At 38.8% G+C, this 27,062-nt stretch overlaps 1 protein-coding gene across 15 annotated transcripts in view; it reads left to right on the top strand.

Annotated features, from left to right (window-relative positions):
• THADA (THADA armadillo repeat containing) overlaps positions 1-27,062 on the top strand; it is a 150,310-nt gene that overhangs the window by 5,128 nt on the left and 118,120 nt on the right. For 12 of the 15 annotated variants that reach the window (XR_005700030.1, XR_005700031.2, XM_040059335.1 and 9 more), the window contains exons 8-23: positions 536-726; positions 1,386-1,480; positions 1,744-1,964; positions 2,912-3,603; positions 4,220-4,371; positions 4,512-4,667; positions 5,824-5,946; positions 6,854-6,977; positions 8,417-8,565; positions 9,414-9,624; positions 10,975-11,110; positions 11,490-11,626; positions 12,038-12,196; positions 13,251-13,408; positions 17,090-17,199; positions 24,310-24,442. Coding sequence is in view for 13 of the 15 variants with exons in the window: in XM_040059335.1 (XP_039915269.1) it covers positions 536-726; positions 1,386-1,480; positions 1,744-1,964; positions 2,912-3,603; positions 4,220-4,371; positions 4,512-4,667; positions 5,824-5,946; positions 6,854-6,977; positions 8,417-8,565; positions 9,414-9,624; positions 10,975-11,110; positions 11,490-11,626; positions 12,038-12,196; positions 13,251-13,408; positions 17,090-17,199; positions 24,310-24,442 (2,947 nt within the window). In the remaining 2 variants the exon portion in view is untranslated. Of the gene's footprint in view, positions 1-535; positions 727-1,385; positions 1,481-1,743; positions 1,965-2,911; positions 3,604-4,219; positions 4,372-4,511; positions 4,668-5,823; positions 5,947-6,853; positions 6,978-8,416; positions 8,566-9,413; positions 9,625-10,974; positions 11,111-11,489; positions 11,627-12,037; positions 12,197-13,250; positions 13,409-17,089; positions 17,200-17,909; positions 17,965-20,876; positions 20,938-24,309; positions 24,443-27,062 lie in introns of those variants that run through there. The other 3 variants (XM_040059348.2, XM_040059347.2, XM_058419868.1) reach the window with 3 other exon arrangements.

The raw sequence follows: 27,062 nt of genomic DNA, 5'->3' as shown, positions 1-27,062 counted from the left end.
CTACTGAGGGAGGCCTTTGAGTCGAGTTCACAAAGTGAGGTCTCTTCACTGTGGTTTCTCATTCTGTTCTGAGAGGAGAAAGATACTTAAGGAAGTGTTTTGTGCTCTGAAAGTTCAGATATTTTCTGTCTTCATGTTAGAAGAAAGCCACATCATAGAAATATCCTTTGTACATGAAGGAACTACTTGAAAAATTCGAAAAGAGCAGCGCTGCATTCTGTTGGCCTGTTTGGAAAAGTTCAGCTCTGCTCAGGCAGAATCACGTGAATAAAAGTTTGTCACAGGAACCTGCAGAGAATGTAGCAGACTTTGTCATTTTTGTTTGTTAACTTCGTTTTAACAAAACCTTGAGACCCTTGAGTCTGCTCCTTGTTTTCCTGTAGTTACATATCTGATCAACTTAAGCAATAAATTAGTTTTTACCATTAATTCTATCTAAAGTTGGAATGTGGTTTTCTGGGGATGGTGAAGAATGATTTTAATTTTCTTTTTGTGTGCTTGCTTGTCTTTCCCTCTCCCCCCCTGCCACCCACAGGAAAAATCATGGAAATCGTATTGTTCAGACTCAGCTGATGCATGATTTACTGACAGCCATTAAAGTTTCAATGATGCTTATACAGAAATTGCAAGAAAGTATCCAGGGAAGTCTTTGGAAGCACAGTGAATCGTTTGTTTGGCAAAGTATGTGTAATTTACTGAAAAGTTGCACAAACTTCCTAATGGATGGTAAGCTTAGTAACATTCAAACCCTAATATTTTTATTAATTTGTTGTCTTTGTAGTGAACAACCTCTATGTACAAAAACTTAGTTTAGCTTGCGTGGAAATTGAACAACACAGATTAATGGGAATGGGAGCAATAGTTGGATTTTTGGTGAGCTATGATTTGTAGATTGCAGTTTTGGAGTGTACAGTTTAACTTGTCCCACTACCAAAACCAAGATTAATGCTGTTATTAGTAATTCAGAAACTAACAGAAATGCTTTTGAGAGTCACCAAATATCTGTGCCTACCAGAAATACCTACATCTCTATGAAATATGCTGTCAGAACTATTTATGGGCACACCATAACTAATAGTGTTTTCTTCACCTAAAGAGAAGAAAGTTTTTATACAGTAGAATTTATCACATGTCAGTAATCTCTACCTCAGCCTCCCTTGCTTTAGTGGGCAGTCCCTGTGTTTTAGTCTGTTTAAGATATTAGCAGTTTCTTATTACACTGGATCAAGTTATTAATATGTGCTATCCAGGTGGACACTACAGACTTGTGATGATACAACTACAAGTAGCCTAGCAAAATCCAAGACCATCTTTCATAGTTTTGCTATGTAGTTCTAGCACACAGTGTTTGCTGCATTCTGATGTGAAATATCTCTGCTGTGTAGCAACGCTCCTGCAGACTGTTCAGACTACCTCAGGACTGGCTGTTATTCTCTTTACCAGAGCTATGTATGAACCAGCTGAGGAATTACCTTCACTGGTAAGTGTATTTCTTGGCTGAAGACTGTGCAATATCATAGTGTTGATACCCTGTGCTGTCAGTGTTGTCTGGAGGCTTTGCCGGTGCAGATACCAGGGCAGACACCAGCCTCTCTCAGTCCTTAGCTGGAGTATAATCCTTTCTTCTCTTCTTCCTATATGAACTAATAACACTTGGGTTTTGAATTTGACAAACACTATTTGCACGGAACAGGTTTTCTGCTGTGCTGGGGTGCTGTAATGGGTGTGCTTTTGGTGTTCCAGATCAGTGACTTGCTCCTTGGGACAGTGGAGCACTCAGCTGTGCCAGCGTGGTTCCTGAGGAGCTGTGGGGCTCTGTGCACGGCACAACTCCCGGACTCAGTCCAGCTCTTCCTTTGCCATGGAGCACTGGCTATTCTGGATTGGAAAAATGGCAGCATGGGTGAAAGTGGAGAGAAACTATTGCTGGATATTGCATCAGTCTTGCTGTCGCTGAGTTCAGAGTGAGTTTGTGTTTTAATCTGCGTTGTTTCATGTTTGGGGGGTGAGGTTTATCTTTTTGGTTCTATTTTTGCATGACCCCTGTGGTCCTGGTGGAATATCTCTGATGTTTTCATTGTAATACAGTTTCTAGGTTGCACAGTTCATGCAATCTTTTTAATACATTCATAAAAACTCTGTAAATTTGAAAAAATATAATGATGTTGCATAGGTAGTTCTACGTTTCAGTGTTTTTCTTGCATGCTAAAATTTTGTTTTCCAACACGAATGGGAAAAATCCAGCAGTTCCTTTATGGTAAGGTGTGTCAGTATCAGTTCTTATGTAGACAGATAAGTTTCAGTTTCAGGACATCATGTCCTCTCCTTCTGAAAGTTCAGAGGAAAGCAGAGTGTGCCAGTGAGTGGACTACTTGAAGTAAGATGAGTTTTAGTTGTTTTTTTTCTGGCTGTGTGCATCTGAGGGCCCACCAGCACTATTGGATTGGAGGTTAAAACGTGTATTCCTCTCAGCCTTTGATTGTGCCTTGGAGATCAGATTCGTGATTCTGTTTTTGCGTATAGGATACTCAGTTTTGATGGCTTTCTATGGCAATGAAAAGTTTTCCTTACATTTTCAAGAGGTATGCAAAGACATGATGCTGCTCAAATGTTAGCAGGTGCATAGTAATTTTAATTTTTTTTTGTTTTATTGTGGGGCTTGTGTGGTTTCTTTTCCCCTTTGTTAGGGGGTTTAGCTGCAGCCACTTAATAGCACATCAGGTAACTAAGCATGTACTTAGCAACATCCAGTTGTGTTCATTCCTTTTCCTCCATGAATGGCTTGTGTCTCCTAACCTGTTTTCATGTAAGGTAAATGAAGGTGATGAATAGTTATTCTGAAATACAAATTTTTTTTTAAATACAGATAAACGAAGACAATGAACTTTTTTGTGTTTGTTCTTTTTAAAAGGTTAAAAGAATCCAGCGTGGCAACGTCTTTGTCTAGAATCCTTGCTATTTGGACTAATTCAGCACTGGCTGCCCTTGTTTCAGGCTCTCCAGATCTAAAAATCAAACTAAATGGGAACTCTGATATAATTGGGAAGCTGCTGGACTACATTTATACACACTGGGAGCACCCTCTGGATGCCATCAGACACCAAACCAAATTGATTTTCAAGAATCTGCTTCAGATACACCGAACCACCATTGCTGGGTCCAATGGAAAATCAGACCCATTCTTTGCAAGGCTGATAAAGCATTTACTGAGCTTGGATTGGCATGTAAAAGGGAAATATGCTTCCCTTGGCTGTCTGGTGGAGTGTGTGGGCACTGAAAATATACTACAGTTGGACAGAACAATTCCAGTACAAATCCTTGATGTCATGAGTGATCAGTCTCTTGCACCTTATGCTAGTGATCTTCTGGAAACCATGTTTACAAACCACAAGGTCCATTTTACACTGAGTTTTCAGGAAGGCACCTGGATTGACCAGTGGCACAACATCTGGGTTTCTCCTCTTCTGGTGATACTGTGCGAAGGGAACCACGACCAAACTACTTATATAATAGATTACTATTTACCAAAATTGCTCAAGTGTAACCCTGGCAGTCTGAGCTACATGATAAAAATTCTTCAGGCCTCTGCAGATGCTAACCTGGGTAAGAAAATAAACTTTGTATTTGTAATTATGATTGGATTAAAAAAAAAATCTTACCCATGTGATTTCTGGGCTATTATTATTGTTAGCATTATTTTGGGAGAAAAATTCCAGATGGTTTTTATTGCTGTTAGTATTTCAAGGTGAAAGTCATAATAGTCATAAGTGTCTCTTTGTGCCATGAGCAGAATCCTTCTGTGGGTGCCTTGTGGTTCTCTTCACCAGGGTTTGTTAAATTTCTGTATTCCCTACTCCTTGTTTTCTTTTATTTTTTACACAGGTGTGTCTGGTAACAGGTGGTTCTTTTCTTGTAAATATGTGGATACAAGATTGATGATTCTCTTGTTTTGAAGTAATTTAGAGTGACTCTGAAATAATGGCTTGTGAGACCTCAAGGTCTTTTTTTCATAAGAAATATTTGAGATGAAACTTTGGGAACCCGGTGATTTGGAGCTAGTTTAATCTATAGCAGCACTGTCTTTTGGGATTTATGGAGTAGAAATAAAAGGGCGTGGGTCATGCGTTGGAAAGTATTGGGAGTTTCTGACAAGCACTGCGAATAGTACATTGTTTGTGTTAATCAAATAGTAATTATTACTGGTTTTCATTCCCTTTAGGCTCTTGCAGTACTAGAGGAGCTCTTGGAGCATTAATGGCATGCTTGAGAACAGCCAGGGCTCATGGACACCTGGAACTTTCAAGTATCATGAGCAGTGGTCTGGTATCCACTGAGTGTGTAAAACAGGGTCTGGTTCATCAGCACAGCCAGGTAAAGGGACAGCGGTTTATGTGTCCTTGAAATGAGAATAATTGCTTTGATCCTGATTACTGTGTGGTGGTGTATTAAAACAAAGGTGTCATCATAGGCGTCAGTAACTCTTTTGTGGTGAACTTTTAAATATCTTTCAGGTTTGCATTGATGCTTTAGGTTTACTCTGTGAAACTCATCGTACTACAGAGATTGTGTCTCCAGAGGAGATGCAACTAATTCAATTTTTTCTGATGTACAACTTGAACAACCAATCTCCTTCCATAAGACAACAGATCATTTCTATGCTGAGAAAGGTAATTTCAAACTAGGAGCAATGCCTAATGTGCCTCTTATGTTATTTATAACACCATTTAAAAAGAAATAATGAGTATGTTACGAGGTTGCTCATTGGGAAGAGTAGAAGCTCTGAGACCAGGACTATGCTTTATGTATTACCCAACTGAATGGTGTTAAATCATCACAGGCAAGGATGGCTTAAACAAAATATGAAATGGCAGAGGCACAGTAACTTTGTGATGGGTGTTGCTTGACCTGCCAGCACCTGCACACTTTGCCAATAGCAAAGCAAAGGGCCCTGGAGTCAGCAGTGATCGTTGTGTTGCCTTTGCTGGGGCCTAAGGCTGTGCCTGCATGGGCTTGTCATGCCTCAGGAAAATTCAGTCACTTCATCACCCTCAGAAACCTGACCTGGAAAACAAAGTAGAAGAATATTCAGCTTGATGTGGCTGTGCCATTCCAGTCTGCAGGGAATGAGTCTCTCCCTCTGGTGGAAGTTGCCAAGGTTTCTTGTAGCTCGTGGGAGAAGGGTGGGGATAAAATGAGGAACCATGTATCTATATAGAATATCTTGGAAGATGTTTATGGCAAAAGAAGGTGATGTGGAAGGAGAGAAGAATTAATTTGAGAAGGGGGGAGGTGGAAATGAGGGAGTCAGTTTGGCAAAAACAAAAGATTTTTCCTTCCAGTCTTTCCTTTCTTAGCTGGTGCAGACTGGGGAGCATGAGATGGAAAAGTCATGCTAGATGGGAGTGTGGTAAGAAAGAAAATATTACTTAGGGGGTAGTAGAAGAGGTGGAGGAAGCACTTATGAAGTGAGTCAAACTCTTAAGAGACACTGAAGCTGTAGTCTGCATTGAGTTTTTTTTATAGATGAACACAGTTCCACAGAAAATGAGGTAGGAGGAGAAGGCCTAGCAAGAATTTAAGGAAGGACATGGAAGAAGGTGTTGGAGGTGTAGAGAGAGGAGAGAAAAAATGGGTCACAAGAGAGATGGGAAACAAAACCTTGGGTTTGGAGTGTTGAGGCAAGGATCTGTTTTGTTTATGCTTTACGCAAATGTCCTAAAAATTATAAGCAGTGTGATTTGGAAAATAAGCTGAAAATCTGCCTTTGCTTTATTTCACTGTCAACGATTCTTGTCTCACCCATGTTTTCTTTTGTTTTAAAAGTTATTTTGCAGGATACAAGAAAGTTCTCAAGTGCTTTATAAATTGGAACAAAATAAAACCAAGCAAGAGTTAGTTGAGAACTCAACTAAAATGCCTCCTATGAGGATTTTGCAGCAATACAAAGTAAGTAGACTGCTAGAGATGCAGGTAATAGAGGTGGGATAGCATTTCTGAGAGTTCACTGTTCCTGAGCACCACTGCGTACGTTAGGCTCTGTCTGTCTGTTAGGCAGCAGTGCAGTACACAAGGAAAAAACCTCCAAAGCCAAACAGTGCTGAGGAACTTGTCCTCTGTGATGCACTTGTGCAAGTTTATTTTGACAAGATATGCTGTTGTTGATGAACTGAATGCCCATTGGTACTTGGAGGGTGTCTTTAAGGTAAATATTGTTCAAAACTAATAAAGGTTATTTTCTGAGGGATTGCTCTGTGATGTGCATTGAAACAGCAGTAAGGGAGGAATGGCTGGAGAGGTACCCTCAATCAAAAATAAAAAAAAAAAGAGTAAATGTGTTGTCTGTTTAGTAGAGCTTTAAATGGAGCGTGTTATTTGGACTTAAAATAGAGATCACTTCAACTTCAGTCTTTTTCTAGGTTTTCAGAATAATCAGTGAGTGAGAGAATGAGCAAGAGCTTTAGCATGAAGACTTCTTTTGTATTTGTCCTTTTCATCCTGTTTAAAGGCTCACGTCATCAGTTTCTTAGTGTCAGCCTGTTCCCTGAGTTCTGGTTTTCTTGGTCAGCTAATTTTCAAGATTCAATACAATGGCTGTCTTTTTGTTGGCGTGGGGAAGGGAAGCTGTTGTATTTTAAAACCCAAATGATTCTCCAGCCTTCACTGTACTCTGAGACAAAAAACTCTCTACTGTGAATGTTGACTTCCTGTTTCTCCAAAATTATCTGTAAGGTCATAATTTTTGGGGTAAAGCAGAATGTCCTGAATTCAGTTACTTAAGCTATTATTTGTCAGGCAGTGAGTAAATGGTTTTAATTTTTTTTTTTCTTTTGTTTTTTTTTTCTTTTCCCCCCAGGATTTCATGTCATCTGTATGTGCCAGACTTTTTGAGGCATTGTTTCCTGGTTCATCACACCCAACCAGGTTTTCTGCACTAAGCATTTTGGAATCAATAGCAGAAATATTTTCTGTTCCAAAAGGTGAGAAGTCTAATTTATAGACTTTAATAGACTATAGGAATGGGAAGTATTGAAGTGTCTTTTATGCCAGCTAGTCAGTTTCTGTCAAAGTAAAAGGGTATTCCTAGTCCTTAATTTCTCTGGCATTTCCTGAGTTGCTTTTTTTTTTTTTACCTCAAGGGAGGAATAGTAAGTTTTCATGGAAAAAGGAGTATTAAAGTAAGTGCAAATAATTAATGCCTGTTGCATATCTTCTATAAATTTGGATTTTTTACCTAGCCTGTTTTTAAGGAAGGTTTTGTTTTTTGTTGGGTTTTTTTTTTTAAATGAGGAAAACTTCTGGACAATTTTCAATGTATTTGATGACTTCACTCCTTTTTCCTGCACATAGATCTTGATAGCTTGAAATGCTGAATTCACAAAAACTCTTGATTGAAAAACATTGCATATCCTCATAATTTTATGCTAAATAGAAAAAAACAGGTTATTTTCCAGTTAATGATGATGTACTTGTATTATTTTAAATTTTCTTCACGATTCTATGACAATCTTAATTCAAGAAGTATTTGTTAGAGCCTTGGAGTATTGATATTCTTGCTAAATCTCATCTCTGAATCATATGGCCAACATAAAAATATGTTTCAGTCCTAAATTGTAAAACTTTTCTTTAAAGAAATGAGTTGTCTAAGATTAAAGTTGATTTTGAGAGGGAATAAAAAATGCCATCTTGTAAAATCATTTCTCAAAACCCCTTGATAAATGAACATATTAATGTTATTGTTATGAGTATGTAGTGTATGATTACTGCTTTTTAAAAAAACAGTTATCCTCGGTTGTTTATAACAGCAGCTGAGAATTCTATAAATTGGACATTTCTTCTATAAAGGCAAATCAGCTGTTGTGTTCTGTGCTGTATTACAGTGCAGTTGTTTGCATCCTAAAATTTCTGCCTTCTTTACAGCATTAAGTCACCAGAATTCACAACTCATTTATATCTAAATTAAAGCCAAAAGAAATTGTAATTGCTTACATTTTAAGGGATTATTCCTATTACCAAATAACTCAAAACACCAAGTGCCAAAACACATTGAAGCTTTCAACCTCTTTTTTGAAGGGAATTATTTTCTAATATTACATACTTGCAGAAAGAAGTTTTTAAGCAAAACAAAATAAAGATTATTTTTAATGCTGAACTTAAGGGGAGTAAATGGGATCCTGTTTTTGGCAGTAAGTTATTCTCTGTATTACTAGGAGTAATTTTTTAAATAAGGTAAGCCTTTTTTATTCCCAACAATAGTAAATATGGTATTTTAAGAGCTATTAAGAAAAGTAATATTAAAATAATAATTCAGCTAAAATTTTAACGCTGCTTTTAATACAACAAAGCAGAATGTGGAGATAGTGCTTATTCTGGAAGGAGTTACAGCACAACTATCTAAGGCATTCATTTCTTTGAACAGGCCAGGCACAAGTTTTTCAGTTGGATCAGGAGATTGATTCTGCACGTGTCCAAACTTTGATCCAGTGTTTCGCCAGTACTTTTGAGGAAGTGAAAATTCTGGCATTTAGACTTTTGATGAAACTGCGTGATGTTGCATTGAATTTACAGGTATGAACTTGAAGAGTTTAGGGGGAGTAGTTTTGTGGAAGATGAATGTTCTGTAGCCCACCAGGTGCTTATGTTAAGTACCGAGCAGGAATCCTGAACCTTAGAAGCTGGTCCAAGTTGCCTGCAGTGGTGTTCATTGCTGTCACCTTCTGTGCATTTTTATACAGCATCTGCCCTTACCCAAGGAGACTTGTTTCACTAATGGATGAAGGAGTTTGGGGAGTTCATTGGGTGTGACTATGAGCTATCAGAAATAGTTAATGCAAGCTTTTGGCTTAGCTGTGACTTCCCTTTGTAAATGATTGAGGCATTTTAACTTGGTTACTCTTGTACTTGCAGGAAATTCAGCTCCCTGTTTCTTTTTCTTTCTGATTAATCTCAGATTTCATTGTCTGATTGTTTTTTTTGATTTCTCACAAATTTTGCCCTTTGAATTGATACTGATTTCTCTGTAAAGACTTCATGAAAAGTTGTTTTTAAATTCATTAGTACAGATGAACAAATACTGCTACCAAGTAAACTATGCTTCTCTTTAATGTTCATTAGCAGATAAAACACAGTAATTTGAAAAAAAAAAAATTCCTGTGAGGTGCAGTGTGATTGAATATTGCTTTATAAATGGCTGTCTCCATCCTCAATGTCTATGTAATTGGATCCTTGCCAGACACGTACACATGCATGTTCTGAGTGTAAAGTAATCAGTGCAGAAAACAAGTATTTCTTAAGAAATCTGTACCAACAGCCTTAATGAAAAGCAAGTTCTTAGATTCCAGGGTGGTGAGAAGCTTATCTAAATTAATCTAGGAACTCAGTTAAATGAGCAATATTACTGCTTTATCTTTTTTCAGGATTCTGAACATCTAGATCTTCTATTCCAAGCAGCAATTGATCTTAGCACGAGTACCAAGCCATACGATTGTGTCACTGCTTCATATTTATTGAACTTTTTAGTATATCACGAAGGACTGCAGCACATTTGTTTAGGAAAACGGCTTGAGCATAGCCCCCAGATGGATGAAAACACATCAGTGAGTACAGTGGAGAAGAACACTTTGGCAGGTAAGATTTGGGGGGAAAAGTTTTTTTATATTTATGTATTTTTTATATTTATTGCTTTCCCTAGGGCTTGTGGTAGGAGGCTTAGTGAGTAAGTGATGCTTATTTCTTAACAGGATTTTAAGTATATTTTGTTTGCTGTTACAAAGCCAGGTTCTTTAGTAAGATCTTAGTCTAGTCCTGTTTGTGTTGAGGCTGTTGAATATTCTGTAGAGATGGCTTTTGTGACATTTGAAAGTGCTGTGGAGGCCTGGGTAGTGAGCCTGGTGACACTGAGTGCATGAAATGCAGGGAGGGACCCTTGGCTTCCCCAGGGGGAAGGCAGCTGTTGCTGGTCTGTGCTTGTTTCAATACTCCATGTTTGCAACGCTGCCCCTTGGAGCTCTGTTCGCTTGCAGCCATTTTGCTGTGGGATTTGCAGTCCTGTGAATACACATCCACATTAATGAGGCTTTGCTCACACATGGAATATTTTTGTTGGGTTTAGTGCCCCTGGGTGAAAGATGACAGGGCTCTAGATCTGGCAGGTTTGGCAAATTTGTTAATCAAGCTTCCTCTACCTTATGTAATCTTCATTGAAACTGAAATAGTTAAGTTCATTATTTGTAGTAAAACATTTTATATAATTTGCAGTAATCTCACTATTCTATACTTTTTTGTACCATTCTTGACTTCTCTACTGATGCCTGTTAATACTTTCTTCATATGCAGTGAAGTAACACTTTTGAGACACGGTTGTGCTTGCTATAAATGAAGGAAATGTCTGGGTAACCTCATGTCTCATTGCTCTGGGGCATTGCTGCTGGTGGTGATCCATGGTTCCTTGTTAGGATCTGTGATTTGTTCTGATTCTGGCATTGAGATGTCACAAGCTATAAATAGAATTAACTAGGCACATGTATCCTTGAAAATTGGTCAGGTTGTTTAGTAGAAAACATAAGGTTCAAATGTATAATTGTGAACTTTCAGTCTTTACAGTGATAAGCAAAGCAGAGTATTATTCATGTGGTTGTAAGGGTGAAATCTGACTTGCAGTATGGGCCAGGTAACACCTGCATCATGAGCTGTGGGGTTGTTCCTGAGCATAGGATGTGGGTTGTGCTTTTCACAGCTGCCATTTGGTTCAGAGACACAGATTAAATTGACTGTAACAAATATTGCTGGAGTTTGGGTAATTGAAAATCAATGTTAACATATATTCCAATGACAAAAGAGGGAAAAGTATAATAAAGGAAATTGCTGTGCACATTGTTGTGTACACAGGTTTTATTCCTGTTTCTTAAAGCAGATTCATTTCTTAGAAAATACAGTATATGAATGTTCAATGCAAATCTGTGCTTTAAAATATTTTAGTTATCAAGCTTTTGTTGGTGAATGTTGAAGAAGAAATACTTCAAGCCAAGGGGTCTCTGCTTCAAGCAGCAGCATCCTTCCCCATGTATGGGAGAGTGCACTGTATAACTGGGGCTTTGCAGCAACTACCCTTCAAGTAAGTAGAATATACTAAATAAGCTGTAACTCCATATTTGAAGAAAAACATATGGAATGGGATGTTGTAACTCCATGTTTAAGTGCAGTGGAAGAGCTGTTAAGGAGAACAGAAAATCATGCAGTATTTTTTATAAGGAAATCCAGTATCTGTGGCTTCTCAAACTCTTCCTGGCTGCTGCAGTGTTTGATACTTCCTTTGTATGTGTTAAACTCAGCCTTAAGACTTCTCAATCTCTACCTTATTTATAGTTTTCATAAATATAGTGTGCACAAGTGTTTGTAATTTTGATTCTTTATTTTAAATGCAATATTATTTTAATCCATGTTGTGATGTGTTTTTTTTTGCGATTTTGGTTTTGATTTTTTTTTTCCTTAAGTAACTTGACCCTGGTGTCGGAATGGAAAGAAATGGTGTCCAGGCTCATTCTGATGTCATACAGCCTCTCTGCTGTAGTATCACCAGTAGTACAGAGCTCATCACCAGAGGGTCTTATTCCAATGGACAGCGATCCAGGTAAAGAACCAAGCAGAATCCTAAAAGAATTCTTTCCAAATCTGTTGCTTCTGAAGGTCTCTTTGTCTTGCAGTCATTCAGAACTAGACCAAGCACCCCTCCCTTTCAGCTTCTCATTTTATGTTATAATTTTAGGTCACTCCTTTAATTTCTGATAAAGTTTCCTTGACTACTTCGCTACAAAACCCACAAACGTTTGCAGACTGTGTTGTTGCATCTGTTTCAAAACAGGGGACTGTAAATTCGGTTATTTTCCTTGATTGTTCTAATCGCCATAGAACCTCGTTGTGGGTTTTATTTTTAATGCCGATAGCTTTCTTTTGTACTTATACACCCCAAATGAATTAACATCAGTATAAAGAACTAGAAGTAGAAGACAAAACTATCTTAAATATCCCTCTTTATGTGCAGAAAGTGCAAGCCGTCTGCAGATGATTCTGCACGAGATACAACCACAGGACACAAATGATTATTTTATGCAAGCAAAAATTCTGAAAGAACACTGCAAAGAAGAATCCGAAAAGCCGGATGACCAGAGGCCAACGAAAAATATTTGCATGGAAATGAGAGGTAAATCCAAGGCTATATTAGTAATTAAATCAAGGCATTTCTTAGAGAGGAGGCATTTTATGTAATGTTTTAGTTCTTGTCTGTCAGAAGCTAGTTATCCATGGACATGGTTTTAAAGACTAATTCACTGTGCTTCTGGGAGACTGTGGTTAATCTCTCTTAAGACACAAGTAAAAATTAGTTATTTTGATATTGGCCTAGACTCTGTTGCCTTAACTGCGCTGATGAGGTAATCTTGAACACCTTTTCTATCAAGCGATGCTTCTAATTATTTCTTGTTGAGAAGCGTTACAGTGATTTTTCCTCTCCATGTACACGGGGCTAGTGGAGGCTGTGTTCATGCAGTACAACCTGTTGTATTGCACATACAGCGTTACATAAGCAGCAGCTTCAGTTTGGAAGATTCCCGTGGTAAAACAGTAGCTAGTGTTTGTTTTAATGAGTAGCAGCTATGAAACTGAACCTTACAACGCTGAAGAAATCGTAAACTTTGGCATCTTTAGCGTAGGCCAGAATAAATCGATAGAATATCCGTGCGCTTTAAAATCCAATAGCTGATGCAGGTTCGGACCTTCCTTTCCGCCGTTGCTTTTCCCCGTGTTCGATGTAGTTCCGTGGCGCTGCGTGTTCCTTTCGCGAGGGGAAGGGCGAGCGCGCGCGGGGCCCGCAGCGGCCGCCAGGTGGCGGCGGTGTGTCACGGGCGCCTCTCCCCGCGGGGGGGCGCCCGAGAGCGGCCCTGCGGGCACGGCTGCGTGCGGGTGCCCGGGGACAGTGCCCGCGCCCGAGCGGTGTCCGCTCCGGAGCAGCGCTTCCCTGCTGAGGTGTTCGTACTCTGCCTTCCCCCAGGGCAGGGGAGTAGAGCAGCTGGTGAGCAGGGAAAGCAGTTAGCGCCCACAAGGTGGAATTATCTTTCGGGCGGGCAAGTTCAGGAATTTTTTCGTAGTTAATTGCGTTTTGTAAGGCAGGCTGCGTGAGGTTTGAATTATACACCTGCGTCTGAGAACCTTGAGTTATGCTATTGCATTTGTTTTTTTCGTTTTGTTTTGTTTTTAAGGCAAAGACAGGCAAGTGTGTGATGTCACGGCTCAGATGGTTCTTGTGTGTTGCTGGAGAAGCATGAAGGAAGTATCTCTGCTCTTAGGGACGCTGTGTAAACTTTTGCCTTCTCAGACTACATCTGAGCCGTCAGATGGCTTGATTACTGTAGAACAGGTAGGGAGATAATTTTTGTTATAAAACCTGCAATTTCTTCTTGGGTGCTGATGATGTGATGTCAGATTTCAGATTTTTTTTTTTTTTTGAACCTGTGTTCTGTTTGGGAAAAGTGGGATTTAAATGCCTTTTAATTGCCATGGCCGAAGGGTTTTCTTTGTTATACTTAGTTATCTGTCCTGTTTAGATCCAGTGGTATTCAGAAAGCATAATTACAGTAGAAACAGATAAGTGAAGTTGTTATACATAACTAACAAAACCATTCTTTGTAATTGTATTGGGTAATTTATGAGATGTGGGCTGCATTTAGGGATACCAATGCCTGCCTGCCACCCTCCCTGTTGTCTCTCAGGATATATGAGTCACTAACAGAATTGCTAAAAAATCTTCTAGGCTGTCTTCATAGTCAAAGTCTTTTTTGTATTATTTTGAACTCTACGTATTTGGATTCTGCTCAAAGCTCTTCCTTAATTAGCCTTCAGAGTCAAGAGTTCTGAAAGTCAAACATGCTGACTAAGTCTTGTCTTCCTGCTATCCATTGTTCTGAATAATTTGTGTGTAATGTGATTGTATCTTTTTCCTCAGATTTTTTTGATACGATAGATCAGAAATGTTAATATGCCATCTGGGTCTCTTGTGGAACGTTGAGTTCATTGTTTGCAAGAAATTAGATTACCACAGGCATTTATTTGGGAAATATTTTGTGTTTATTAAATTTCTGTTATAATTGATGACCTTTTCATTTCCATATGTTTAAACAAAACCGGTTTGCAAAGAAGTTTGAAATATGAAAGACCAACTACTTTTTAACTTCCTTTTCTTTCCAACAGGAAACACTTAGTTTTTCCTTAGGTGTTAGAACTTTACATTTTAAAACGAAAGATAGTATTATGTACTCTAGATTTTATTTCTTATCTGATGTTGTGGTGCCATGGAAATAGTGTTGGTGCCTCTATTCTTGCTCTCCAGCCCTCATGTTTTCATCTGGTTAACAGCTGTGCTTGTGTTGTTGCTGGGGTCTGGAGGGCAGATGAGAGAGCAGATAAGCTTTTCCACCATTATGCTCCTTAATCTGCACCAATCAAAGAAGAATTGGTGTTTCAGAATGAGTCAGTTCTATCTGTAGCATCTCTGGTTTTGGAAAGCAGAAGATGCTGGTAGGTCTCTTTCAGAAATAATACATTATTAAGGAAGGAGCAGGACTTCAGTGGTCCTTGAGGGTCCCTTCCAGCTCAGGATTTTCTGTGATTTTGTAAGGAGACCTTCTTTTCCTGTAGATGCCTCTTCAGCTTGTTTACGCTTCAGATATCTTCCTGTAAAACAAAAGGCCTACATTCTCACTTAAAGAATGCTATTGGATGAGAAATCTATTTGAAATCCTGATTTTCCTCGGGCTTGCAAGGAAATACACAAAGAAAATTGTGGGCATTTTCTTCGTACTTCTGTAACTTTAGGCCATTACAGTGTTCTGTACAAAAAGAGGGGGATTTCATCAGAAATCACCAAGAATGCCAATGCCTTAACTGCTGCAGCTTCAGACTTAATAAACACTTTGCCATGTTGACAGATAGGCAAATTGGATTTTGTTATCTTACGCATACGTAGAACTTTGCTTTCAAGTTGCCCATTCTTCTTCTTCGTTTTGTAACAATTGGAAGAGATTTAAGAATACAGAGAATGAAAACTTTGAGAGAAATCTTGGTCAGCTTGGCTTGAGCCAGGGCTGAGTAATTGTTGAGAAAAATCTGATAGCGCTTCTTGGCCGGTGTGTGTCATCGAGTTGCAAACCTTCCTCCTGTTGTACCGTGCTCCACGTCTGGGTCAGTGACTGCATTGAACTGGATCAATGCTGTCATAACTTACCCAAAAGATCCCAGTGAGGGTTGAATTTGCTCACAGTCTTCTGATTGATTGTACCTGCTTTTTTTATTGGAGCATGCAGATGGAGAGACAGTGTCTTACAGTGCTGGTGTGCATTAGGAAATGGCACAACAGAACTGCTTCCTGGCAGGCAGCGTGGTGCTGGGGGGCTGCTCTTTGCAGCAGTAATGCAGCTTGTTGTGCTGTGTACCAGTGGGGGAGAGGTTGGCAGGGAGGCAGCTCCTGCACGACGCTTGACTGTTGTTTGTAGGAAGTGGGGACAGCATCACATCTGCGCTCTCCTTATCTTTTGAGTAGGAGATTGGGTTTACACAGCAGTCTTCAAAACATCACCTATTTTACATGGTCGCCTTGTCTTTAGAAATAATAGACATAGGAAGTGCAGAATACTGCTGGAGGAATCTCTCTATTCAATACATATTTATTTTTCATTTTCCGTTTGATCCTAAAAGACAAGAGATGGCAGGCTCAGAGCTCTGCCTGTTAAGAAAATCAATATCAATACTGTCATGTAACCACCAGGTAATACAAAGACATCTAATGAAGATTCTGTGTTGTTTTCTTTTTTCATATGCCATGTAGATCATTAATACTCCAAGTCTGGTGGAACATGTAGCTCTTCCTCAAACTCTGTTTATCTCACCTGGGAAATCTTAAGACAATTTTGGGAGATAAGCTTGCCAGAGCTGTGTGCCAAAGTGAAAAGAAACAGCCAGTACAAGTAAAGACTTTGTCCCGTGGCCTGTATTAATCTTTTGGAACATCTTGGAGAGAATTTATATCTTGAATACCCAGATTCTTGGCCTCAGCAGCAAGTGTGGTCCTGCATGTTGTTGATTGTTGAATTAATAAGATTTACCTGTTATATTCTAAATTTCTGACGAAGAACTGAGTTATGGTAGTGTTGCTTCTAGCCTGTGAGTTTAGGAAAGACTCCTGAAGTAAATTTAAAATAAGGGCATTAAGTACGTGCTATATATTTTAAACAAATTAAGTGGCAAGTTTGATTTAGACCTTGAAAGTTGATGAGAATTAAAAGGAAAAATCCAGCAAACCAGACAGCCTGTGCTTTGTGGAATGAGATTGTGTCGATCTGCAAAATTCCAAACAGATTTAAAAGCTTTGTATTGTAATAGAGCTCTAGAAAATAACTAAATGAAAGTTTAGTCGTCACATTTACAATTTTAATGCTTTTAAAAATAGCTGACATTACTACAGCATCATCTTCATTTTAAAATGACTTCTAATAGTCAACAGCAATTATGCAGAATTCTGGAATGTTAGAAATTTGTTTTTATCTATGTATTACCTAATCTAATGTAGATTTGTTTCCCTTTGGTACAGTTTTCAGAGCTTGAATTTCATGTCTTAAATATTTTTAGGGGTTTTTTTTCTGCTGTTGTGTTTTAGTTGACATTTTCTTTGGGGCTTTAGGCAAGAATGTAGCTAAACAAGAAGGATTCTGCATTTGTTTCCCCTGAAAATCAGAGTTGTCACTTTCTTCTCTTAAAATCTGGGTATATCCATCATGGGGAAATAACCAATTTCATGTCCTTTATATTTTTGGACTTTTAAAAAAATATAGAACTACTCCCTTAACCTAAAAAAAAAAAAAGAGTATAATATTTGGTATCATTAAAGTAACAGCTTGTTTATTATAGGACTTGTAGGTGCTTTTTGCTTGTACCAGTGACCCTTCCAACCAGCTGCTTTGAACTGCAAAGTATTTTGCATATATAAATAAATTATGTATATGTATATGCATAGTTTTAAATGGCTTAGTAACTTTTTCCTTTTTAGGTTAAAAATATTGGTGATTACTTTAAACATCATCTGCTGCAGTCAAGGCACAGGGGTGCATTTGAATTGGCATACGCTGGCTTCGTGCAACTTACAGAAATGCTTTCCAGGTAGGAGATGGGCAACTTACTGTGTTTTTAATATAAGTTTTACCAAATTTTGGCATTGATCCTGAAACTGGCTGTGCAGGCAGATCCTTGCTTTCATATGGATTTTATTTAAGTTTTTGGTGTAGGCAGCATTATGACAGTTACACGATGTCCGTGACTTGGACTACAATACCTGTGGTTAGAGATGGTGCTTAGGCATTGAAAAATGATACAGGCGTACAATGCTTGTTGCATTTTTCTTCATTTCTGGCATGTTAGTTTCCTGAACAGCTCTTAAAAACTCCTGGGAAAAGTAGGAGTGTAGAGTTCTTCCATTTCGCTCCTCTTTTCTGGTCCTTCATGGAAATGTAATGCCAGACTTTTTGCTTTAGCCAGGACATTTTCTTGGAAACTTCTCTTACCTGTCACTGAGTTGGTTACTGTGACATTTGGAAGACTGCTTGACACTGATATACACTCTGGTTTTTTTTTCCTTTCCCCTTGTAACTTTATAGTTTCCTAGAAGAACTAAATGAGCAGAATTGTCCTGAGGTCTGGGCAAGATCATTGGAATTTCCATTACATGCTTAGCTACTGATTTCAAGTGCTGGTTACGTTTCTTTGTGGTATACAGTTTTTATAGCCCATCCATGTTTTAATAAGACAAATTAAAATTTCTGCTGACTAGGTAGAGTTTGGTAGGCTTATTTTGTTGTTGTTTTTCTTTTTAGATATGAAAGACCAGTCAGATTTTCAATTTGAAAGTCCCTGTGTTTTCACACCAATGCCAGGTTAAGTAACCAGTGTTCCCCTTTTGCCCCACATAAGCCAGTTTGAGATGCAGATCTGTTTCTTCTTTATTTCTTCTTTATTTTATACTGGAAACAGTTTTGGTGCTTTTAGTACATACTGGCTGGCTGATCAGGTTCAGAAGACGTCCCCTCAGAAAATTTTCCCAACAGAACTGAGGCTTGGTCTGTGCTAGAGGATGCGGGGTGAGGCTGCTGCATCCATGGTCCAGCACTGCTGCAGTAACGGTGTTTGGCAGGTGCTGGTGCTCATTCTGTGTGCCAGTGGGATGTTAAACTGCATGCCATGATTCTCTTGGTGATCTCTCTCTCCAAGGTGCATTATTTTCTTTCAGGTGATAGCAGTTGAGGGATTTCAAATTGGCCTGAGGAGTCTGTTGAGCGCTCACACAACCTTGCTTTACACTTGGTTGTTTACTCAAAAAGAAAAAAAAGAAACTCACTGCTTATCTTTTTTTGCTGGTTCATGTTTTATAGACACTTGTTTAGGTATTGGGGTGTTCTTCTATACCATGAAAATTTGGTTCAGGAAGTTCTAAGGTGATGCAAGTTTTCTCCCATCAATGTGAAGAGAGAGTCTTGCCATCAGAGTAATACAGTTTAAAAAAAAACAACTGAAAAAACCCAACAAACAGACCTTTTGCTACCATGAGTCTATTTGAGAGGAGAAAGGAGGTAATCCAGACAGGTACAGCCCCACTGGTCTGATCTCAGTCAATATGCAGGACTGTCTTATAGCAAAGGCAAAGTTAAAAGCTGGAAATAATGGAAAACATAGAAAACATGCAGTCAGTTTATAGCAGACTCACTATTTTTCTTTGATTTTCAGTTTTTAAATTTCTTTTAAGAGCTGAGGCAAATAGAGTAGAACAAATCTACCCAAGACTTTGGAAAAATTGCTGATGTGTTTGTTGCCTCTCCTGCGTTCTGCCATTGTATTTAATGGAACACAATCCACTTAACAGCAGCCTTATGTTAGGTTGAGAAATGAAGAGCCAAGCCCAAGAGAACTCTGCTTGCCTGAAAATCATTCAAACGTTAAGTGATATGTATGTATCATCCAAAACAAAAGCCCTCCAAAATTAAGGAAGTTTCCTCTTCTGAATTAGCAGTTGTCTGTTACAATTCTTTTGGTTCTCCATATTGCCTAGCATTTTAAAAGTTGAGATATTTCAAGCAGAGCAAGTGTTCCTTTGGGAAAAAAGATTTATAAGAACTGGAGAGCAGCTCTGTGGGCATACATTCATTTCAACGAAAGACAATATTTTCCAGGAACTGCAGGTCTCGAGGCTTATATTTGCATTTAAAACAAAGGAGAAAGGAGACTGATACCAGAGCAGGAAATGACTCTTTCATTTGGTACTCCTGGGATATGAGGAGTATTTTGAGACTCTCCTCCAAAAGGAGCGAATTAAGTCTCTGTGCATGCAGCTGCCTTGCAGGTCTGTTGATTATCATGGAGCCCTTCCACGTCCCCTGCTGCTGCTGGGGGATCCATTCTGCCAGTGAATCTCAGCTGGCCTGCTTCTCTCCATAGCTGAGAGGCTCATGGGCAGTCTTGAAGCCCGTGTGTCAGAACCTGTGCTAATTTACTGCTGTGTCCACCAGTGCCAGAGGAAAAGGTTTTGTCTAGGGCTGCTTGTAGTAGTGTACAGCTTAGCATGAGACCTTGTTCAACAGGATTGAACTCAAGATGGGCAAAGCATCCCTGACACTTGAATTTGTTCTTTCTGTAAAACACACTGAAAAATCTGTCACTAAGACTGTGCCAGATCCTTTTCCCAGGCATTTATGAATGACTCCAGTTGAACATAGTCCTTCACTTATTTTATAGCCAAGCACTTTTTAAAGACTTTGTGCTGCAGTGTCTTTTGTCTGAGCTTGCTTTTAGCTGTACAACCCTTAAACACCAGTCTTCATAAGAACCAAGAGCAGACTTATTTCTAGACAGGATGATGGTATTCAGACCTGTTTGAGTTAGTGGTGAAAGAGAAATATTTCCTCTGCAGAGATTTCTTACCAACCTGATGAAATTGATCTGTCTTGAAATTTGGATGTAAATTGCTGAGTGTGCTCTAATATGCAAGTTACCATTCTTCTGTTTCCCTATTGATACTCCTTCTGGGAGTGTAGTGCTGCCTTTGTCATGCCTGCTTAATGTTGCCTGCAGCTGCACCTTCAGAAAAATCATACAGTTGTATAATCAGCAACATTCATATCAATGAAATAAGCAATGTGTTTTTTTAAAAAGTATTTCAAAAGTCAAAGGCCTGGAGAAATTGAAAAATGCTCATTTGATCTGAAAACATGGTGGTTCAGGGAAGTCAGAAATCCGTTTTAAACTTGAATCTGCTGTAATCCTTATTACTCAAGCAATTTCTCTCTCCCAAATGACATTCTTGTATTCAGTGACCTGTTTGCTGAGAGATCAGGTAGATTTCTGGGAATCTGAAATGGTATTGCATAGCTATGGAGGTAGTGCTTTGCCTCACTGAAGTTCCAGAATGCAAGGGATAACGTTTGGGAAGAGTAATGTCATACAGTGTGATGAGTTTACTTAGGAATGAATTATTTTGAACACTTTTAAATGTTTGATCAGAACTTAAACATGGTGAGCACTATTTTAGAGGATGCAGTAAGTTAGGTCTATAGTGATTTCCTGGAAAATTGTCATTTACTAAAAGAAACAAAGATGAAAATCATACTTTTATTTTAAAAACGTTTAATATGTCAGTATCAGTGAAAATTATTTATCTGTACCTAGTCAGTGTCTGATCTTCTGTAATTTCTTTTGGGGAACTGGGAATAGACCCCTGCTAATCCTTTGCAGAAAACTGCTTCTGTCTCATTTTGTTGCTCTGAAGTGACTGTAACTCTTTGCTTTCCCAGCCTGCTATGATCTGCCAGGAAGACTTGTGAAATGAAAATGTCACTAATGGACTTTCGAGTGAAACTTACCAAAATCGTAAATAACTTTGCAGCAAAAATGTAATCACAGATGTGAAGGAAAGAGTGTTGAAGGGAGGGAAAGAAAGTGGAGAGAAAAACTCTCCACTTACATCTTCAGATGTTTGTAGCATTAGGAAATACATGACATAAAGAGGTATGAGATACAATGTTAAGGCACTGCTCAGGTTGAAGCTGTCTTAATTTTTAGCACTGTTCATATTTCCCCTTGCATTTCATTTCCTTCTTGGTGTGAGAGAGATGGGGTAATGATACTGCCTTTCTGAAATTTTGAAGCCACCCAAGGTTCTCTGTGCTCTGCTTTACTGATAGAGAAACCTCAAACTCTTCTCAATGCACCTATGTAACCTGGAAAATTCTGTTTCATGTAGAGCAGATGCTATGAAAAGGAGGATGCAAGTGGGAGGACTTCGTAGTTTTAAGTCTTAAAAGCAGAATTTAAACTTGAATAGTAATGTGTTTTTAAGGTTAGATCCTGGTCTGAGAAGTACCAGGGGCAGTGTTGTCTATGAAAAATGGGAATCAAATAACTTACGTGAAAAAGAGCAATACTGCAGTCCTGTTGAGAGAGGACAAAATGGTGAAAGAACCCCCCTTTTTTCCCTAGATAGGAACTGCTTACAGTGATTGGAAACACTGAATTCTGGATGCACACATGTAGAGAAATGCTTCATGTCATGTTTATGCCACGAGGCACTTGCATCCAGGAAGGCCAAATTCAAGACTGACCCATTGTTAACACACCATTTATTTCAGATAGGAGAAAATACAGATATATGATTTAGGGGGAGGAGATTAGCTTTAACTTAGGATTGCCAGGCTTTTGTACTCATTGATACTGACCACAGAAAGGGTTTGGGGCATGTATGAAATTGTTTTAACTGACAGATGAACAGACAGAAACTTGCGGATTACACTTAATGTACTGCATCTTAAGTAATTTGTGTATCAACTTACTGGGTTATATTTTCATTATCAACAGTATTTGTTTGATCTGGTAGGAATTATTACTATTTCGTTCTGGAAAATGACATTTGATCTTGAGGCTTTAATTTTTTTATTGTAAAGCTTGGTTTTTCTTAAAATTTAGGGCCACCTGCTTCTTATGACAATATTCTTCTAGCCAGACCACAAGGAGACAGAGCTGCCAAATGGAAGGGAGTAGTCATCTCCATTGCAAAGTCAATAGTCTCTAATGTTTCTAACTCTACAGCAGTAACTCTTTCACCCTCTAATAAATAAAAGTGCATTGGTGGGTGACTGAACAAGGTAGAATTACTTGTGGCAGGATCAAAGCAATATGGCTTTAAGGGAATCTGAAGTTTATTTGACTTTGGTATGCTTCTCCTCTTTCTACTAATGTTGAGAGGAGAAAAATCCCTCAGTTTACTTAAGAATAAAATATTCAGTGTGCTACATAGCAACTTCTAAATATTTCCTTAATGCTTTACTTTGTGCTCCTCTGCACCCCAGCAGATGTAGGTATTTCTGGTGGGGTGTTTGTGTTAATACTAAGATAACATACTGAAGAGAGATGAACACTGTTCTCTGCATGATTGAATGGAGACATTTAAATTCTGCTTAGCTAGGGAGGTAAGACCAGGTGCCTCCATGATCAGAAGGAGCAGATTTTGCAGGATGTATTGATGTGGATGGAGAGAACTGCAGAGCTGTGTCCTAACTGCTGGGACTGATGAAGGAGATCCGTGAGAAGTTTTGTGTGGCCTCAGTCCTAGAGTTGTATCCTTGTTGTGTACCCAAAAGTGAGCAAAGGAATGCATCCTGAAGGTAAGCGAGGGCAAGCCACTTACCAGCAAAAGAAAGAGCAGATAAAGAAAAGAGACTTCACTGTAAGTTTCCAAGTTGATCTGATTGCCTCTGTCATAGGTTTGGGGCAGGAGGAGCCTTTCTTTTGTGCCGTGGTATGAGGTGACGTATGACTGTGAAGCCTGGTTCCTCTTGAACTCTGGGCTGGTGTTTGCATTCTGACTGCCCTTTTGAAGAGGTGCTGCCCTTAAAAAATGGGGAGAATACCTGGCAACAGTGTAGGAAATGTGGTGGAAATCCTGCAGGAATTACTGAAGAGTAAGAAGTGTCCTGTATCTTTGGCTGACCTGTCTGGTGCTTCTGTGGCCACAGTTTTCTGCATTACTAATTTTCTGGTTTATTTGTAAAAGGAGGAAAAGAGTGTTTCAGTGCAGATTAAAGCCTCATTTATTGTTCATGACCAGGTTTTTAGCCAGTGTAAATTCTTGCTTTAATAAGAGGAGGATGAAGAAGGGAATATATGCACACCTTCCATTAGATTTGGGTTTTCACATCGGTACTTGCTGGCTTTTACCTTTTATTTTAAATTATTTCAGTCACCCAGGTAGAAAACTTGATTGTAGTCTTACCATAAGGTCTGACTACTTAATCATGAATTTAATTATAGTTTATATTTTTAGGTAAGGCAAGTCCTGCATGGTTGAGATAATTGCAGTTGTATTGCCCACAGTGATGAATTATTTCTTCTGCTCTGAATCATGTGTCAAACCAGTGTGACAAGTTTTAATAACAATGTCCTGTTAATAGAAGTGATCCTTTTGGAACATTGACATAAGATTAATGGGCTGCTCTTGCACACTGAATGTGGTACATTACATTGAACTGAGCAGCACCGGTAATTGAAGCAGGCTTGAGTTTTTCCTTGTCCTTGGAAGTCCTTTGCTTTCAGGCAATGCTGAGTTTTATAACTGCAGAGGAGGAGTGTTTGGTGATAAGAGAGCAATTTAGGTGCTTTACAAAAAGTTTGACTGACTTAGTATTGAAAAGAGCACTGTGCCTTGTTTTCATTCCTCCCATTGCTCTGAGGTGTGCAGGGTTATTTACATAATGTGTACTTTCTTTGAGGGGCTTCAATTTCAGTTTGTATGGTTACAAACATGTTTATTAGTGTGAGGGTCGCTCATCAGCTACTGTGTGGCAACAAAGATACGAATTTGTGAAGTGTCGCATCCTACACAGTGGCTGATGTGCATATGTCTTTGTTTTTTTTTTCTCCAGAACATGGTAGTCATTTTTGGCAGAAGAGAATTGTTGCAGCATGGAAGCACAGAACCTTGTTTTCTGTTCAGTTAAATATATTTTGCTAGTGGAACTTAATAAGTAGGGTTAGTATAATTTGAACCAACACTGGAAAAATGTACAAATTTTTTTTAAATTCATCTTATTTCGTAATAAAAATCTGTGTATGTGCTTGGAGATGTTAACATATGGTAAGAAGTACTTCTTAAGGTTGCTAAATGCTCTCTTTGACTTTGTCCTTGCTTATTCACTTGTTTCGTGTTTCTTATGTATCATCTGTTTGATGTAGATGTAACAACGAGAGTCTGCACAAGATGCCAGAGCACTGGCTAAGCTGTGTGTTAGAAGAAATCAAATCTTGTGATCCTTCTTCCACACTGTGTGCAACCAGACGGAGTGCAGGAATTCCATTCTACATACAGGTACCAGCTAATGTCACTGCCTCTGGTTTAAATGTATTCTTCAGAAAGGACATTAAAAAAAAGAAAATTACATATTTATTTTTCCCACTCCAACCTCTTTTGACCAAACAGTTGTTTTTTTCCTTTTTTTTAAAATACAGATTTAGATTGCTTGTGTGCAACCAAGAAGCCATTTTTAGTTAAACCATATTTGGCACCACAGTTCTGTTGACTCTTGAGATTTTTGGTTTGTGATAGATTTCAATGGCATTTCTGAAGACTGTGTTTAGGCTTTGTGTTACAACTGTAATAATTTTGGCAAAGTCACAGATTAATTTACAGGTGAAGTAAGGCTTTGTTAGCCATCTAACTATGTGCTACTTCAGTGCGAAGTGGGAGGGTGGTAAAATATGAGCAGACCTTCACAGAACTGTTATTAAATATTGCAAAGAACTTGGGAAGGCCACTCAACAGCAATAAGGCACAAGCAACAGTGTCACACTAACTGATGTTGACTGACAGTCTCAAGTGCAATGGAGGAGTAGGTTACTGGAGACTTGTATGTTTGAACGTGGGGCCATGCTCCCACATTCTTCCCACTCCCTGTGTTACCTTCAGCTCCCTTAATCCCAGCCTTTTTGACTTCTGCCAAGTTCAGAACTGATGGTGGGATGGCAGTGTTTTGTCTCTGCTTGCCGTGTCACCTCTTGCTGAGTGCCCCACATTAGCGTGCAGCAGCTCATCTCTGTCCTTGTGGGGTCAGTCACTGCAGAGTTGGTTCTGCAGATTACACTTCACCTATTTTCATTCCTATGTTCCTTGAAGCAGTCATACTTGCTTTCCCCTAAATTAACCTCCATGATCCTGATTTTCAACCAGTTTTCTGAGACAGGAGTCCAAGAGTCACTGTAGAATTTGTAACTTGCTCCACTCTCTGAAGTACAGTCTCAAGCACGTTCCAAGGATCTGAGGCACTGCTGGGAGCAAGCTCTCGCTGCCAGAAGAGTTCATCTTGCTTGTTTTCCACTCTGAGTTTGCCCTGAGAGAGTTGAGGCAGCCGGCTTCTGTCTGACCTCTTGTGTCAGTCACAGCCTGCTCCTGGCTTTGCTGGATGTGTGTGCAAGGCAGCAGAGAGCAGAAGGAGGCCACTGGTTTTAGAGACACTTCTCCTTTTCGGCTTCAGCAGTTAAATATCTTTCTCACTTCTAAGAGTAAGCTGTCTGCGGAAGGAATTTGGTGATTCCATGTTTCTGGTTTCCCCGTTTGCACCACACAGTTTGAATCTGGTGGACATTGTCTAGTTTTAATCTTGACAGTGTGGGGGGGGAAAAGAAGCATGTTTGAATCAGTTTTTTATGTAAAAGGTGAGGTTATTGTAAGTAACCCAGTGATACATCCCACTGCAGAGAACATGTGTAGTCTGCAGTTGGCCTACTGACTCCATAGGACAAAGCTTGCACTGTGCCACAGCTCTGGGGATAAACAGGTCAGAGGCTGTTGTGTTCACAGCACCGGAAGAGTACAAAGTCTAGTCAATTAACAGGAAAGTTTGAAATTAACATTGGGATTAGTCTGAAATAAGCTACTTTCTGATTATAATTTTATAGTAAAGTGAGGTGATAATGTTCTTTGGCAGTAGTTTTGAATGTGCCCCTAGACTCAGTTAAATGAATTGAACTTCAATGCCATGTGGCATTTAGATAATTAAAATAGAAGTTGTAAAGTGTATCCTAATAGTACTAAAAGAAGGTCAATTTATTTATGCAGCGTGGTCTCTTTGCTTTTATGTCCTGTGAAGTGTTGTTGTTAACCTAAAACACATCTATTTTAATGAGAATATATAATTTTTAAGGTTATAACCATTCCATGACCTCTGTAAAATAGGAATGTTATTACTGAATAGTGCAAAGGTGCAGCTCCAGTTAGTGGGTGGGAAAAATATGATTTTCAGCTTTAACACTGTGAAATTTTAGTCTTCAGATCACTCTCCTCTATTTTATATTTCATGAACGCCTTTTTTTTTTCCCCCACCTGCCCTCTCTGTTTCTCCTATCATTAAAGATACTGACAAACTGACAGAAACTACTCCTGGGTTTCTGCCTAAGCTCTGTATTTCATTTGGTTTTTACTGATGCTGAACAGACTCTAGGTCCCAAAGCACAAATGGATAATAATCTTTTATTGGCAATAAATGATTTATGATTATCCATTTGTCCTAACTTGGAAAAAATCAACAAGAGCTACTAGGTAAAGAGAGAAAGACTGTTCTAAATTCAGTCCTGGATTTTGGAGAGCTAATTTAGAATATTTTTATCTCAGCTGGATGTCCTATCCACTGAAATAATGTTTGAAGATGGATTCATCTCTTCCTTTTTTTTTCAAAAATGTGCTGCTTGTTATATCCTGTGTTGCAAAGCAGAATATATTATTTGGCCAGCCCTTGTCATCTCAAATAGGTGTTACTAACCTAAAAAATAAAAAAATCCATACTAGGAAATGTAAGTATGTATAGTACAGCAGATAACTTCTGCTGTCCAAAATGCTATGATTTTTATACTGAGAGGAGCTGAACAAAGCTGAGTTGAAACTGAACCTTCATTTTTTGCAATTTTTTCTTAGTCATTCTGTATGGTCAGAAGCT

The sequence above is a fragment of the Hirundo rustica genome, chromosome 3, assembly GCF_015227805.2.
Source record: "Hirundo rustica isolate bHirRus1 chromosome 3, bHirRus1.pri.v3, whole genome shotgun sequence".
Taxonomy (NCBI): Eukaryota; Metazoa; Chordata; class Aves; order Passeriformes; family Hirundinidae; genus Hirundo; species Hirundo rustica.
Note: the sequence above shows the minus strand (reverse complement) of the source record. Positions and strands in the feature narration are given on the sequence as shown.